Source organism: Ambystoma mexicanum, chromosome 5q (assembly GCF_040938575.1).
Source record: "Ambystoma mexicanum isolate Mex_15411 chromosome 5q, UKY_AmexF1_1, whole genome shotgun sequence".
NCBI lineage: Eukaryota > Metazoa > Chordata > Amphibia > Caudata > Ambystomatidae > Ambystoma > Ambystoma mexicanum.
Genome location: NC_090933.1, coordinates 164728818 through 164746259, shown reverse-complemented (window position 1 = coordinate 164746259; position 17442 = coordinate 164728818). Strand labels below are relative to the sequence as shown.

At 46.5% G+C, this 17442-nt stretch overlaps 1 protein-coding gene across 5 annotated transcripts in view; it reads left to right on the top strand.

Annotated features, from left to right (window-relative positions):
- The window catches only part of NETO1 (neuropilin and tolloid like 1), a 1259189-nt gene that overhangs the window by 43377 nt on the left and 1198370 nt on the right, over window positions 1–17442 (top strand). For all 5 annotated transcript variants that reach the window (XM_069620705.1, XM_069620706.1, XM_069620704.1 and 2 more), the window contains exons 2-3: window positions 9192–9245; window positions 9609–9746. In XM_069620705.1, coding sequence (XP_069476806.1) covers window positions 9192–9245; window positions 9609–9746 — 192 coding nt within the window. The remainder of the gene's footprint in view (window positions 1–9191; window positions 9246–9608; window positions 9747–17442) is intronic.

Sequence of the window (17442 nt, the reverse complement as noted above, 5' to 3'; positions counted from 1 at the left end):
AGACAGTCCAGATCATCAAAGAGGGGCTTGGTAAACATATTATACATGGTAGGAGAGACGCAAGACCCCTGGGGAACACTGCATGTGATAGGAATGAGATCAGCTGCTTCTGATGTGGAGAAGACTCTCATAGATCTTTCACTTAAGAAAGATTGAATCCAAGCTATAGCTTGTTGCGGGAAATGCACTGCTGACTCACGGTGGTTGCAGAGGACTTTATGGTCCACCAAGTCAAACGCTGCTGAGAGATCCAGAAGAAGTAGTAGGGCAGATTTTCCCTGATCTCTCAGCTCATCAACTTGGGCCTTAAGGTCTATGAGTACTGTCCAATGCTGTGTTCTGAAACCTGATTGACGGGTGCCGAGGACAGTGGCTCTGGCAATTGATAGGCAGTTTTTGGTTGATAGGAATGGTTTGACCGCGTTGATAACTTTTGTGGTGAGAGCCTTGGAGGAGGCTATGGCACTGACCTGGCGTGTCATGGACAGGGAGGAGTCAAGGTACACTCCTAAAGTTTTTACTTATGAGGAAACAGTGATAGGGGTATTATCCATGTTGAAGGTACTGTACTGGGGGGAGAGTTTGTTCAGCGTTTCTTTGGTGCTTACCACAAGGATCTCTGTTTTATCTCCATTGAGGCCAAGCTATTTGGATGGCTGTGTAGATATTGGTTAAGACAACAGAGTCTTGTTTGTATATGCCAGTTAGGGGGAGTAAGATTTGCATGTCCTCGGCATATATTGTGTAGGCTTTGTCACAACGTAAAGAGAGGGAGGGTGAAGATGTTATATAAAGTGGGTCTAGTACATAATCATTGTGGGACTCTACAGTGTATGGTGGTGGGAGAAGCACAAGCAGAGTCTGAGAAGACCCTCATGAGTCTTCCATTGAGGAAGGACGCGATCCAGGCTATGGCTTGTGGGGAGAAGTGGGCTGCATTTTTGAGTTGATTCCCGAGGATATCATGGTTAACAAGATCAAAGGCAGCCGACAGATCTAGCAGGAGGAGAAGTGCCAGTTTGGCTTTGCCCATAATGTTGCCAAGTTGTATTTTGAGATCGAGTAAGGTGGATTCTCTCCCATGGCCTGGGCAGAATCCATATTTCCTTTTGCCTAGGACCTTGTTTTCTTCCAGAAATTGCTGGATTCGCGTATAGGCAACCCTATCCAGGATTTTGAGCAAAAATGGGACAGTGGTAATGGGCCTGTTTTCTATCTCAGGATCTAGCAAGGATTTTTTCAGAAGAACCCATGCTTCTTTTAAGCTGTCGGGCACTGTGTTGGAATTGAATGAGGCATTGATGAATGTTTTTAGAAAAGGGGCTAGGGTCTCCGCAAAGTCTTTGACCAGTTTGGCTGGGTAGGCATCTCCTTTACAATTAGATGGCGTGATTTTTTTTTACTATGTCCACTACTTCGGACTCAGTAACTTCCCTGAAGAAGAAGAGTTTATTTTATCTTTGGTGAGCTTGCAGTCAGGGTGGGATGCTAACATTATATGTTTAGAGAGGTTTTTGTGATGCTCATAGATTCTTTTGCAGGAGCTCAATTTTATTTAGCAAGGCTGTTTGTACACTCGTTCACCATGCTTTATCTTTAACGATCTCTAGTGAGTTGGTGGCTGGAGTGGATAGTTCTTTAAAGATGGCAAAGAGTTGTTTTGATTCTGAGGTGGCATTGGTGATTCTATTGTAGGAAGAAGATTAAGCTGTAATTATGGCTTTCTTGTATTGAGTGGCCAAGGTTTTATAGGCGGATAGAGTGGATTCCTGTGGGGATCCTAGCCATTTGCTCAAGGCTTTACGTTTTAGGGCACGTAATTCTTTCAGTTCGGCAGAGAACCAAGTATTGGAGTGTTTTATTTTTTTGACTTTCTTGTTCTCTAGTGGTGCAATGGTGTCAATGGCTGTCTTCAGCGTTGTGTTGTAGATATCCACCAGCACCAATGGGTTTGAGGAGGATGGGTGTTTGAGTGTTGGAGTGTCTAGGTAGGGGAGGATCCTTTCTTTAGTTAGGCTCGGCGCACTTTTAGCTAACGCAGATGGGACAGGGCTGAGATTTTTAGGTGTGGTGGCACAGGTCAGAATGAGGAAGTGGGTAAGGTGATGATCAGACCAAGGGGTTGGGGTGTTGGAGCTGATGTCTACATCACAGTTGTGATCTACTACCCAGTCAAGGGTGCACCCTTTGCAGTGGGTGGGAGTGAGGATTTTTTGGTGGAAGCCAAGCTTTTGTAGAGCCTGGGCCAGGGCTTTGGAGGGTCTATCTTTCTGGTCGTTAAGTCCCAAATTGAAGTGACCTAGGAGAACTGTTTTTGTAGAGGTTATCAGATTTTCACCTAGGAGATGGATGAGGTTATAATGGAAGTCCGCTATTGGACCTGGTGGGCGGTAGGCTAGGTGGATGGTCTAGGTGGTGTTAGGGGAGATAGTGATCTTAACTGTGAGGAATCAATGTTCTCCCTGAGGTGTGAGGAGGTTTGTCTGACCAATAGGCAGTCTTTGACTGTGAGGGCTACCCTCCCGCCTTAGGCTGTGTGTCTATCTTGCCTATAGATAGAGTGTCCTTGTCGGGGGGCTAGTGAAAGGGCAGGTCCTGCAGCTTCATGGAGCCAGGTTTCCGTGATGAGATCATGGATTTATGTGGCATGTGCTGGAACGGATCTGGCATTAATCAGTGCACATTGCAGATTGGAGGATGCCAGATTTTTTCTTTTTTTGTGTTTATCTGAGTGGGTGGTAGTGGTGGTTCTTTTAGCCTTGGGCAGGGTGGGTGGCGATGAGACTTTGGCAATCTCAGGTGGGACAGTTGTCTTTGTAACAATGTGGTTTGCCCGTGGTGGGTTGGGGTTGGGAGTAGGGGCATAACGGGAGCGTAGACCTAGGAGTTTGTTTCTGATGTCAATGGATATGGGGTGTTTAAGTGATTTGGGGGTTCTGGAGAGGTTGTCAGGCTGGTTGTGCATAGTATCTGAGAGGTTGTGGAGATTCGTGGTGGACCTTCGATGGGCAGTGTTAGGAGAAATGAGTTTGGTGAAAAAACATGGTAGGAAGGGGTGGGTGGGATGTCTGAGAGTTTTGGGAGTGCAGTTGTTGCCATGTTGTGCTCAGTTGCGGGTGTGTGGGCGAAGGGGTAGGCCAAGGTAGCTGCTGTGCTATTTTGTGTGAGGTGTGACTCAGTGTAGTTGTAGGTGAGATGGCGTGCCGAGTTCAAGGAGTAGTACAGAGTGCAGGTGAGCCAGCAGTGTCAGAGGAACATAGCTAAGTTACAGTAGCAGAACTTTGGCGATCAAGTAAGAATACGAAACGTGCCACACAAGTAAAGGCAAATGAGCTTTCATTCAGTGATTGTTGGAGAGGTGAGGCTCGTATGTGTGGAGAGCATACACAGGCATTTGGTTGACAGCGCAAATTACAATACAGAAGTGCAGTAGAGTATCACAGACATTCATGTGGGAGATGTGGTCGTACAGGGGACAGATAGTGTGGTTGGTAAGTATACCAGCATGATGCTTGCTTAGTGGGCTAGTGTCTGGCAGGCAGTTTACGGGAGATTGTGGGGGATGGCGGGTGGCACCTCAGAGCGCTGAGGTTGGTTGCATCTCCTTGCTGGTTTGATGGTGGTAGTGGGGAGATAGGCCACAAGGTGGCTGTGGTGCAGTATCGGGCGTGGGGACAGGGACTAGGTGGAGGCGCAGTAACATGTCTCTAACATATGGGAGGTGGGTTGGCCTGGCGTATAGTATGAGATAGGCAATGGGGCGATGTTGGGCGAGGGAGAGTTTACAATCTATTGGGTGCGATAACATTACAGTGGGGTGCAATTGAAACACATTATGTTCTTACTGCGTGCAGTACAGAGTGGCACTCCCACTTGGTGGTGTTCCTGAGAATGTCAGAGGCGCCTTGGTAGCATGCATATACAGGTAGAGTCTCTGGTAGCCCTCCAGCCCTCCCGGCTCTGACAGGCTCGAGACAGGGCCTTAGGGTGTTGGGGCCGGCTTCCGCCTATCTGTGTAGGCTGTGTGCAGGGTTGGACTGGCCCCATCGGCCCATCGGCCACTGGCCGATGACCTTTGGGACCTGGGGGCCAGTTTTTTCCTGAGGCCACCCCTGGGCCGTTTTTTTTATTGTTTATTAGGTCGGCGCGGGCGCGGCGCGGGCGCGGTGCGGGCGGCCCAAGCTTAGCTAGGCCTTTTTTGTATGTGTGTGCGCTGTACGCAGTGCGCACGGTGCATGTGCCGTGCCCGTGGCGGCCTGGGCCGCTGGGCGCGGCCTGAGCAGCCAGCTCGCCTCGGGCGCCGGGCCCGAAAAGGAAACACAAAGGAAAGGAAACTGACACATTGTCAGTCACGCTGCCGCACGCAGCGCTCTTACTCTCTGGGGACTGGGGGGGCCGGGCCGGCCCACCCAGCCAGGGGGAGCCTCTGCGGCTAAGCCTGGAGCTGCCGGTGCTCTTGTGCTGACCTGAGGAGCATTAGCATATTCATCAAAGCAAGGTAACAACAACACACACGTTGTTACCTTGCTTTGATTTTTGCAATGCATGATGCATGCATAAATAATCATGATGCATCATGCATCATGCATGCTTCATGCATATGAGAGGGCAGGCCATGCCAGGCCGGCGGCGGCGCATTGGGTCCCCCACCCCCTGTGAGAATTTATAGTGTAGTCGTGTTAACAATAACAAATGAACGAATACAAACTCCGGTGGGGGTGGTCTGCAGTCAGACTGTAGCACACAGCAGGAGGTTGGCTGGGCTGCTCACTCCCTCTGGCTCCTCTGCCTGCAGGGCTGGGGCCTGGCTGCCGGGGGCGGGGCTGCCCAAGTTCACACACAAGTTGCTTTCAACTTTCAGGAAGTATCAACAAGTTGTTGATACTTCCTGAAAGTTGAAAGCAACTTGTGCCTGGGGCTGCGACGACAGACAGACTCCGTGTCGCCACAATCTTGGAGCCGGAGAGAGTGTGGACACGTGGGTGACTCTCTCTCTGGTGGTATAGTGGGCCTCCTGCTGACCCTGGCATTATTTTTTGGACACGAGTCGACGAGGCAGGCGGCAGCCCACAGAGAGTCAGCCAGCTGAGCCAGCCCAGTGCCCATTGCCAAGACTGACGAAGAAGACACTGTCTGCAAACTGCAGGCAGCCAGCAGGCAGCAGCACTAGTAGTGGCTACGGCGCTCACAGCCAGCAGCCTGCCCCCTCTGAGCCTGGCCCCCAGCAGCAGCAGCAGACTGAGCATCTGCCGGGGCGACTTTGCTGTCTGTGTGCGCATTGAGGCATCGACTCGAGACCTGTTGCAGCCTGCCACACACCACACATCGCAGTCGCAGCGTTCAGTATCGACGGTGAGTGCCACTGAAATTAGATAATTATTTCATTATTTATTCTGCTCCTCATAGTCGCCACTACTGCCCCTGAGCGATCCGCCCGAGACTTGCATTTTGACAGACTTTTTTTTTCCAAGTACAAACTCCCGCTGCCAACCTTTCGGTGCTTCCTGCAGCACACGAGACACGCGCACAAACCACCATGCAGTAACCCAGGAGTGCTGCGCATGCATTCCTGTTTCTTGCTGTGTAGCGTCTAGTCCCCGAGTGATGGCCTCCTCTCAGCCACCGCTTCTTCTACGGGTGTACGTTTTGTGGCTGAGGCAAGTCTGCCACCCGCCCCACTTCCATGGGCCCTGCTCTGGGCCGTGGCCCTGCACTTGTATGTCCCCCAGTGCTTCTTCACTTCACATGGGGTGCTCTGGTGCACATCAATGCCATTGATGTTGTTTGTTGTTTCAAGCCACAGGACACGGCACGCAGCAATGCCGTCTCTATTCCCATCGAGGTTGAAAAGTGTCCTTTGTTTCCTGCACAAATGCTCCAATGCACCCCTTCCCACCACCCTTGCTCCCCTGGTCTTTCTTCACAGCCATCTATAGTCTCTGGGGCCAACCAGGCATGGATTGCGGCTGTGTCTAGGTTTTGAAGTTAAATGCACACTTGTTTAATTCATTTAACAGATTCCCACGTTTTCAAACAACATGTTGACTGGGACAAAATGTGCATAAAAAAGTGTGCATCCATCATGGCCTGTTTTGTCATGCAGCACTGGGTCAGATGTCATACATTTGACGTGGAGCCCTTTTCTGAATGGCGACATTGCAGTGAGATGTGTGAGCCTGCATGTGCATCTTTGTGGGATTTCCCATCTCATTGTGACGTGCACGTTTTGCAAAAATCAAGCACAGTGGGCCTAATTAGCAAAGAATGGACACTGGAACCCTTCAGCATCTCAGATTAGCGCATGCAACCTCATGCCTGATTCACAAAACCTAAAACTGCTGCAGATCCGGAAATGCCCAGAGCATCTCTGAAACGCGCATGATCAAATCTGTGTGAATCACATTTGTACGTGAGCATCTCAGAGCTTCTGGCATCTCAGGGCTGGATTTCGTTCTGGGCCTTGTGAATATGCTATAAAAACACCAATTCATGCTATCCTCCCCATTCCGTGACCACTTAAGCAGTTAACGAGTGTTAAATAGCTTTTAATACCCTTGATTTCTGACAGCAATGTCACAGTTCTTCATATTATTAAGCGCCAGCAGTGTTGCTGTCACCAGAGGTCTTGTATGTGAAGTGCACTTTGTATATTGGTGTATGCCTGATTTGTTTGCCTGTGCACTGCCCAAATTAAAAGTCCCTGAGGGATTTGGGACATGCATACAACGCCCTGGACTAGTTTCTTGCTTGGTAAATGCAGTGGGGCCTGAGAGGGAGGGGGTGCCCTGCAGGGGATACCCCTCAGGGCGTGCCTTATGGTGGCCAATTCCAGGATGTCCTCCATAGTATAATTCGAAAGGTCGAAAAGCTTTGATGTGTTGCGGATCTGGGTGGTAGTGTGCCGGCATGGGTGTAATTTTAGGGGTGGGACAGGGGTGTTTGTCCCCCCCAACTTTCATGGAACACCATTTTGTCCCCATTCATTTGGTTGGGACACCTTTTTTTCGGATGTTATGTCCCCCCAACATTTTCAGCAAAGTTACTCCACTGTGTGCCGGGGCTGCAGTCAATGAACTGTGTCGGAGGTGTGATGTCCGGGCGATGTCCTGAAATGCAGCCGTGTACTTGGAATGAGCAGCTGGTGTGAAATCATAGAAATTGTACACAGGCACAAGTGCCGTTATCACGAGGGCACACATTGCCTTAGTACAGAAACATACTCTTGCAATGCAACCTTGCAGCAGAGCATTGTTTATCCTACACTTATTCCTTTGCCCTGGTGCAAACATTCCTTGAAATTATATTTGTTTTTCACAAGGGCAAACAAGTGCCACTTGCCCATCACCAGTGCAAGTTTTCTGTAATACCACCCAGGAATGCATCTCTTCTGCGCTGCCTGCAAACCCTGCGCTTGGAGGGTTAATGCACGAGTGGGCGCAGCATAATATGCATGACCAGGAGCTAGGACTGGCCTATCGGAGGCCTGTGAGCTTTTAAGGTTAGCTGGTGCCACTGCGAGGCTGGCGAGGGAGGGGGCACTCTCAGTCCCCTGTCGCTGTGTCCCGAAGGCGGGCTGACTCTGCTCCAGCCCCAGGCTCTCCATGGGGACTAGCCTCCCAGAGAGCTTGCAAGTGTAGCTCTAAGGTGTCCCCCTCCGCCCACTCCTGCACACATTAATAGAAAGAAGGCACCTCTGGGGAATGGCAGGCGACATCTCCAAATTCTGCTTTGCTGGAAAATATGTCGCCCCTCTAACTCTTTACTGTGGGCTCTCAAAAAGAATGTGCACGTGCTGTGAGCTGGCACAAAAGGAAGGCCAGAAAATAAGAGACCTGAAAGGAGCCCCGAGACCCCTGGTGCCATGCACTATCAGAAGCCCAATGCCAGTGGCGTGTATCAACCCAAACAGCTCTGGAAAGCAGACCGCAGGTTGCAGGTTCGAATCCCAGCAAGGCCATCTCAACCTTTCATCCTTCTGAGGTCGATACATGAGTACCAACACAGGTTGGGTGATATTGTATGCATATTAGTTATATTAAAAAAAGAGCTTGAGCGTAAGTGCTCTACAATAACCTATTAACATTTGGCCTTGGACGTCTGTTTGGATTTACAGTAATTTGACAATATGGATCTATACACACAGATATTATGGTACATATGGTGATTCATTCTTGTATACACAGTTATGTTATTTGATGAGTTGTGTTGTAATGTAACAGACACATGAACCCTGCATAAGTAGCATTTTCTGTAAAGTCGTGAATTGACGCGAATCACGGATGATGGTTTGAGGGCCACTTTTTTTGATGCAAGGGGTGGGCCACTTTTTTGATGCGAAGGGTGGGCCACTTTTTTTTGGGTGTCCGGGCCTATTTCTTGTCCCAGTCCGACCCTGGCTGTGTGTAGAAGTAGAAATCTCTCAAGGCTAGAATTCCTTCTTTCTTTCTTTCCTTCCTTCCTTCCTTCCTTCCTTCCTTCCTTCCTTCCTTCCTTCCTTCCTTCCTTCCTTCCTTCCTTCCTTCCTTCCTTCCTTCCTTCCTTCCTTCCTTCCTTCCTTCCTTCCTTCCTTCCTTCCTTCCTTCCTTCCTTCCTTCCTTCCTTCCTTCCTTCCTTCCTTCCTTCCTTCCTTCCTTCCTCCCTCCCTCCCTCCCTCCCTCCCTTCCTTCCTTCCTTCCTTCCTTCCTCCCTTCCTTCCTTCCTTCCTTCCTTCCCTGCTTTCCTTCCTCCTTCCTCCCTCCCTCCCTTCCCTCCCTCCCTCACTCCCTCCCTCCCTCCCTCCCTCCCTCCCTCCTTCCTTCCTTCCTTCCTTCCTCCCTCCCTCCCTCCCTCCCTCCCTCCCTCCCTCCCTCCCTCCCTCCCTTCCTTCCTTCCTTCCTTCCTTCCTTCCTTCCTTCCTTCCTTCCTTCCTTCCTTCCTTCCTTCCTTCCTTCCTTCCTTCCTTCCTTCCTTCCTTCCTTCCTTCCTTCCTTCCTTCCTTCCTTCCATCAGTTTTAAAGTTATTGTGCATGTGTCTATTTAATCAACTTCATTCTCTCAAACCCATAGTAAATTACACCCCTATATAACGAGAACATCGGGCAATCGTTGAACAGTGCACACCCTTTCACCGACACTAATGAGACATAAAAGTGCGTCTTAACATCGCAAGCAATTTTTCCAATTGGAAATCAAAGTCTCTTCTTCTCTTTCAGTTGTAGCAAGTCTTATCATCCTACATGTGTGTGGAACAACAAAAAAAGGAACAGGTAAGCACGTTACCTTTTTTGTGGGGTGGGTGGTGTTTATATTGTCCATTTTTAGAAGTTGAACACATGATGTTGTGCATAGATGGATGAATGAATGAACGGGTGGAAGGATCCGCTCACGAACACATGAATCGTCGAACGAGATCCTTATGACACGCGATCGCGTAGTACGCTGTGCTATATCTGCATAAATGAAGTCATTCAAAATACTGTCGAATAAAGTGTATTACGCTAATATCTGCGTTAGGGGGTTAGGCAGCTTCTTGGAATGAGTTCCTTAGCAATCCATACACAAATAATCAAATTGGGCACTGCTTTCCCCAAGCATTCATTGTTAAAAGTGACTTTTTGTTTTCCTTCCAGAAAAACAGACTCCTCCGGAAGGACAGAAAACAGTGGACTGTGGCTCTTGGACGAAAAATGCAGATGGAGGCATTTTCACTTCCCCCAATTATCCCAGCATGTATCCTCCTGACACAGAATGCATCTACATCATAGAAGGTGACTAGCCAATAATGCCAGTGTACTTGAATTAATTGACTTCCACATGAATAATATATGTCCACTTAAACAGAAAGGGCCGCACTGTGGTGTGCAGAGAGGTCTGCTCTGGCTCTGTCAGTAAGGCGGGATGCAGAGAGCTCTAATATATTGGCGGGGCTGTTGCTATACAACTCAATTGGCAAGTAGGCCTCTGATGTGACAGATCACAGCACACCACCCTGCACAGCTTAACCAACTCTAGTCACTTATGATAGGAGAGTGAATAATAGTATTGATTAAGCTCCATGAAATCAATTCATGTAATTCATATTCATCCTAGGCCGGCGTGTCGCGTAACAGACAGTCACATCTGAGCTTGACATATTAAGTAAGCTAGGAGGACTGTCGTTTACATGTGAACATGTCCGGAGTCTAATTTATCCACGGTTGGGTACTGTTTATTGTGTCTGATGCCACACTCCATTTTACGGTTCACGCGCAGAGTAAACACGATCATGCTATATGCAATGCACAGAATCCACGAATGTGTCGGGCTGGAGCCGTGGCTATGAGATTGATCCTAAAGAAATGTGTTCAAGACATATTTGTTAATGATCATTTACTCATTTGAAATACACATGTTATTGGTGGGCATAGTAATTGGGTCGCTGTCCTTCTGGATCAAGTGAATGGGTGGGCTTTTTTGGGTTGATTGTGGTATCTATAGGGATATAGAAATACTGGCTATACCTGTCAGTAATTAAAGAAACATTTTGAATTTTTTTAGAGATAGTGTGTAATTAAGAAGTAACACAGTTGTTCATACTGATTAGATGTAACCCTGCATAATGACTACATCTTTTGAGCAAAAAGAATCATAATAACGATTTTTATAATGCTCAATTCTAGAAAAACAAAGACAAGCTCTACGTGTTTCGATCTTCCGATCTCAATGAAGCTATATTCCTATTGGGTGCTTTTTTGGGTGCCATCCAATAAGGGTCAACTCTGTAAGCAACCTGTAGAAGATGCAGCTAAATCTGCAGTCCTGGGAAGAGAAGGCCTAGTTTACAGTCCAGCTTTACCACTTGATCAAACAAGTAGTATGGTTTTAAAGCAGCCACTGTTGGAAATAAGTACAATATTTGGAGTACCTGGGGGAAACCATGCTTCTGCTAGGCACATCTTTCTTGTTGCAGGCAGTCAGGGGCAAAGAGAATGGTTATACCCCAGCATGGGCCACTAGAATAGCACACTCCAGATCCTTAGGGATTCCCCACAACTGAGCAACAGGGTGGCAACCCCTAGTGTTCCATTTCCTTGGTAAAAGGGCCAGGAATGGGACTACAAACACGCCTGAGCTGGTGGTGGTGATTGCCTGCTACTTAACTCTAAGTAGAGAGCCCGTCTTTGCTGCATTCAGAGGAAGCAGGAGAGGGCAGCGACAGGATAGTATTGAGATCAGGTAGAGGCTGTGGTGATGCTTGTAGCAGAAGCTGTCGGACTTTACAGTGGTAACTATGCATGGTGTCATATGGAATCCAGCTGTACCGTACCAATGACAATCCCCATCTCTTTGAATCCTGCAATTAGTAATTATGCATGGTGTGATATGAGAACCAGTAGTACAATGCCAATGACAATCCCCACCCATTGCATCCTGCAATTAGTAACTATGCATGGTGTCATATGAAATCCATCTGTACCGTGCCAATGACAATCCCCACCTCTTTGCATCCTGGAATTAGTAGCTATGCCTGGTGTGATATGAAATCCAGTAGTACAATGCCAATGACAATCCCCACCCATTGCATCCTGCAATTAGTAACTATGCATGGTGTCATATGAAATCCATCTGTACCGTGCCAATGACAATCCCCACCTCTTTGCATCCTGGAATTAGTAGCTATGCCTGGTGTGATATGAAATCCAGGTGTACTGTGCCAATGGAAATCCCCACTCCATTGAACCCTGCAATTAGTGACTATGCATGGTGTAATATGAAATCCATCTGTACCGTGCCAATGACAATCCCCACCTCTTTGCATCCTGGAATTAGTAGCTATGCCTGGTGTGATATGAAATCCAGTAGTACAATGCCAATGACAATCCCCACCCATTGCATCCTGCAATTAGTAACTATGCATGGTGTCATATGAAATCCGTCTGTACCGTGCCAATGACAATCCCCACCTCTTTGCATTCTGGAATTAGTAGCTATGCCTGGTGTGATATGAAATCCAGGTGTACTGTGCCAATGGAAATCCCCACTCCATTGAACCCTGCAATTAGTGACTATGCATGGTGTAATATGAAATCCAGTAGTACAATGCCAATCCCCACCCATTGCATCCTGCAATTAGTAACTATGCATGGTGATATATCAAAACCATGTGTACAGTCGCAATAACAATCCCCACCTCTTTGTATCCCGGAATTAGCAGCTATGCATGGTGTGATATGAAATCCAGGTGTACAGTGCCAATAACAATCCCCACCTCTTTGTATCCCGGAATTAGCAGCTATGCATGGTGTGATATGAAATCCAGGTGTACAGTGCCAATAACAATCCCCACCCATTGCATCCTGCAATTAGTAACTATGCATGGTGATATATCAAAACCATGTGTACAGTCGCAATAACAATCCCCACCTCTTTGTATCCCGGAATTAGCAGCTATGCATGGTGATATATCAAAACCATGTGTACAGTCGCAATAACAATCCCCACCTCTTTGTATCCCGGAATTAGCAGCTATGCATGGTGTGATATGAAATCCAGGTGTACAGTGCCAATAACAATCCCCACCTCTTTGTATCCTGGAATTAGTAGCTATGCATGGTGATATAGGAAATCCAGGTGTACAGTGCCAATAACAATCGACACCTCTTTGTATCCTGGAATTAGTAGCTATGCATGGTGATATATGAAATCCAGGTGTACAGTGCCAATAACAATCCCCATCTCTTTGTATCCTGGAATTAGTAGCTATGCATGGTGATATATGAAATCCAGGTGTACAGTGCCAATAACAATCCCCAGCTCTTTGTATCCTGGAATTAGTAGCTATGCATGGTGATATATGAAATCCATGTGTACAGTGCCAATAACAATCCCCACCTCTTTGTATCCTGGAATTAGTAGCTATGCATGGCGTGATATGAAATCAAGGTGTACAGTGCCAATAACAATCTCCACCTCTTTGTATCCTGGAATTAGTAGCTATGCATGGTAATATATGAAATCCAGGTGTACAGTGCCAATAACAATCCCCATCTCTTTGTATCCTGGAATTAGTAGCTATGCATGGTGTGATATGAAATCCAGGTGTACAGTGCCAATAGCAATCCGCACCTCTTTGTATCCTGGAATTAGTAGCTATGCATGGTGTGATATGAAATCAAGCTGTACAATTCCAATGGCAATCCCCACCTCATTGCCTCATGCTGTTAGTAACTATGCATGGTGTGATATGAAATCCAGATGTACAGTGCCAATGACACCCCCCTCATTGCACCCTGCAATTAGTAACTATGCATGGTGTGATATGAAATCCAGATGTACTGTGCCATTGACAATCACCACCTCATTGCATAATGCCGTTAGTAACTATGCCTGGCTTGCTATGAAATCCAGGTGTACAATGCCAATGACAATCCCCACCTCTTTGCATCCCGATTTCTCTAATTTGGGCTTAATCAGATTCTGTTCTATGTGGAACATGTATCATTGAAAGTGCTACTAATACAATACATGCTCTATATAAACCATTCACATGCTCTGTGGAGTGATTATGTGTAATTGGAAATGCCTGAAATATCATTATTTTTCAAATAGATTTGAAAAGTATAACTTTCGCCAATACCTTCATACAGCCCCTAGTAGAAGTGTTTGAACCACAATTGTGTGCTAGATTATGGATGGCAGACAGGCACACCTGTTGTAAGATGTGCACATCCATCGCACTCATCCCAGTCGGCTCAGCTGGCCTGAAGAGCAGGCTGAGTTGTGCCACCCACTTTACCCTCTTTTGGCATTTCAGGACATAAGTACCTCTATGTGCATCTCCCGCCCCTGGAAGAATGCCACGGGGTGTCCACCTGTCTGCCACCACAAATTCACTTCTATAAGTGCTACAGTAGAGGAGGACATGTGAACGTGTGCCAAAGCCCCTGTGACATATTAGGGAAGCCCCAAACCTGAAACCTGAAGTCTACGAGCCCGAGCCTGATTCTGAGCCTGATTAACGAGGTTCTGAACTTCTGTTCATATGTGACATTTATTCTGTGGGTGTTTCGCTCTTTTGCCGAAGGAAATTACAACGTGATAATTTACTTTGACAAATTGACCTCGATGGGAGAGTACATATGTATATATTTTTTATTTATTTTATTTTGTTATAGTTATTTGGTTGTTTCTTTTCAATCTTTAGCAAAATGTCAGTCACATGGACTTCATACAAAATAACAATGTATACTAGGGTAAAGGGTATAGTATTGTGAGTGGTATTTAGGGTGGGGGTGATAGTGATGGGGAAGGAGGGTATTAAAGGCACGTCCCAATAAAAAAATAAAAAGACACAACCCAAGGTAAATCAAAGTAATGTCGTGTTATAGAAGTAAACAAACACATTGTGATTTACTTTGGCAAAAGAACATTGGGGGTCATTACGAGTTTGGAGGTAGCCATGGTGCAAATAGAACCATGGCTGCCTCCAAACCCGGGTCCAGTCTGGCTGAATGGGGATTTACCGGCTCATTCCGACCTTGGAGGACCCGGTAAGTCCCCATTCAGTAAACCATTCCCCATTCCCATTTGAGCCCCCATAGGGTACAATGGGAATGGGGAAGGCACTAATTACGGGCCCGCAAATAGCAGGCCCATTATTAGGGCCCTGGTCCCTTAGCGGGACCCGCAAAGGACGTGTGGTCAGACCACACGTCTTTTGCGGTTCCCGCTAAGGGAACTCGGAATTGGGCGGTAAGGGTTCACCTTACTGGTGCCCGTAAACCCTTACCGCCCAACACGGAATGAGGCCCATTGCATTAATTCAATGTGCAGCATCCACTCCTCACCACAATCACACCAGAGAATACATTGGATGAGGAATAGAATCATTTAAAGAGGCATGTTGCTTACTTAAGACATGCGCAGGGTCATGTATCAAGTCCCTGCGTCACTATGAGAGGTGTAAAATCCATTTGTATTACGTTTGTGCATTGTTTTATGCCTCAAAAGGCAGCCTTGGGGACAATTACCTAAATGGACCTCTTTCAATTGACCTTTGTCCTAATTGACCTAACAATAGTGGTTCTAATTAACCTTCTGCACAGTTGACCGTTACCTTTATTTTACTTTTATATATATGTGTGGGGTGGGTTTGGGGTAATAAATAATATAATGGGATTGGGTAAGGGGTTGTAGGTGGTTTTGATTGAGTGGGGGTTTGCTTGGGGGTTCCCCCCACATATATATCCGATTTGACCTTCATTTCATGATCAATTGTGAAACAGTCAATTCTCCCGCGATCAATTGTGAAAAGGTCAGTTTGTATACATCCTTGGGGACTGCCATCATTTTGACAGATGGAGCAAGACGCAGAATGAAATGTAGGTGTCCACCACCCACATCCTGTCTACCTCCCAAATTCCCCCAGCATCTGATCTTGGTGTTAGTGGCATGTGGCAAAGTATTTGATTCCTTTGAAATCCATTAGCTTTTCGCTCCTGCTACAAGCTGCCAGTTTCCAGAGGGATTCATGTTAAAAAAGTCTCATCATGCATACATGCTGTGAGGCATTTACTCTTGCTCGCACTACACCGTGAAAATAATGCACGCAATCCCATGTCTTCTCGTATTTTCATGCGTTTTTGTGCCCTTCGTTTTGCAAACAAGGAACATTGCATCGAGAGAACTGCAGTGTGTTCTGGTGCAAAAGATGACAGTCCCCTCCGTGCAGTCAGTTTACACTTGTGGAACATGGGGGCTGGTATGTAACAGAAGTGGTGCACAGCACCAAGAATAGAGTGATGTCTTGGAGCAATACCAGGTATAAAGATGTGCATGTTTGGAGTACAAATAATGAAGGTTTGGACGATATTGGTGTCATCTACACACATTTTGCTGATGACAGCCAGATCCTCATCCCACCATCAGGGAACTACATCCAAGATACATTGACCATAAACAAAATGTATTCCATAATCCAAAACTGGATGGCCTTAAACAGTATTTGCCTCAACAATGACAATACAGAGATACTCATTGTGGGCTCCCAGCCTAAAATAAACACTCTTCATCCCGACTACTCTTCCATCAACATAGACGGCACCATAATTCCAGTACTCCAACATGCTAAAACCCAAGGAGTATATCTGGATTCTAAGCTCTCCCTAACCAAACACATCAGCACACTCTCATCCTCCACCTCCTACACCTCAAAACTCATCTCCCTCAGCCCCCAATTTTTGACACCCACCAACTGCCTCACGCTGGCTAGGGCATTGATTCTATGAAGACTCGTCTATTGCAATGTACTACTCCTAGGCACCACCACTACTAACCTCAACAAATTGCAGCTGATACAAAGCAAGCATTGAGTGCTGCCCTAGGAATAAGAAAATCGGATCACATATCCAAAACCAGAAGAGAACACCACTGGCTACCCATCAAAGCCAGAGTTATTTTCAAATCATTATGCATTACCTTCAAATGCCTCCATGAAAATGCTCCCATTTACCTTAAACAGGTAATATCCAGAAAACTGAATACCAGACCCTTAAGATCCAACAACCAGTCACTGCTAATTTTACTATGATTAAATAATACTAGAGTAGTAGCGGGCTCTAGTTTTCAACACCTAGCCCCTAAACATTGGAATTCTCTTCCACTCACAATCAAAAATCAGGAAACCCTTCTGAGCTTCAAAAAGCTGCTGAAAACCTGGTTATTTAACCAATACCAATAACAAAGCTAGTTCAACACCTTGTAAATATGTATTATTAATTAGTTTTGCCTTCTCCTTTGTACATGTTTTGTTTGATGTTAACAACTGCTACTGTATCCCTCTATTTCTGTATCATGCATCGTTTGCCAATATAACCGCACCATACCGGCCCACTCAATGTATGCATTTTCAAGCTGTCTGTAACCTCGCCGTGATACATAAGGGTTTGGGCGAGTAACAAATGTAATAACAATAAAATAAATAAAAAAGAAAAGAAAGCAGAGAAAGGGCAAGGCAAATGATAGGCTGGTTGAAGTATGTAGTCTATCCAAACCATGGCGGAACTAACTAATACTTTTTGTTAGGTCAGACCAAAATAAGTCTTGGTAGGATGCATTCTTAAGGTCCATACCATACCCACTACTCATGGACATTTGATATCAATTGAATAAGCAAAGTGTATTGGCCTTGAATGAAGTATGGCACCAGATATTGATTGTAGGAAAGGGGTTCATTATGCAGGTACTGTGAAGAAGCATATGCTAACCAGTAAGGTAATATGAGTCCAGGCAAGGTCGTCTTGCAGTTACTTCACTGCAAGTGGCTGGCCCCAGCTTAGTCTCTGTTACCAGTGCTGGGGGGGTTTCACTGTCCAACGAGCTTAGGCCTCTGGCAAGGGAGGAGCACCGGCTAGCATCTGATCTTCCCCTCAGTCTGTTAGTTCTAACTTTCACACGCCTCCCCACGCATCACCCGCATTTAGTCCC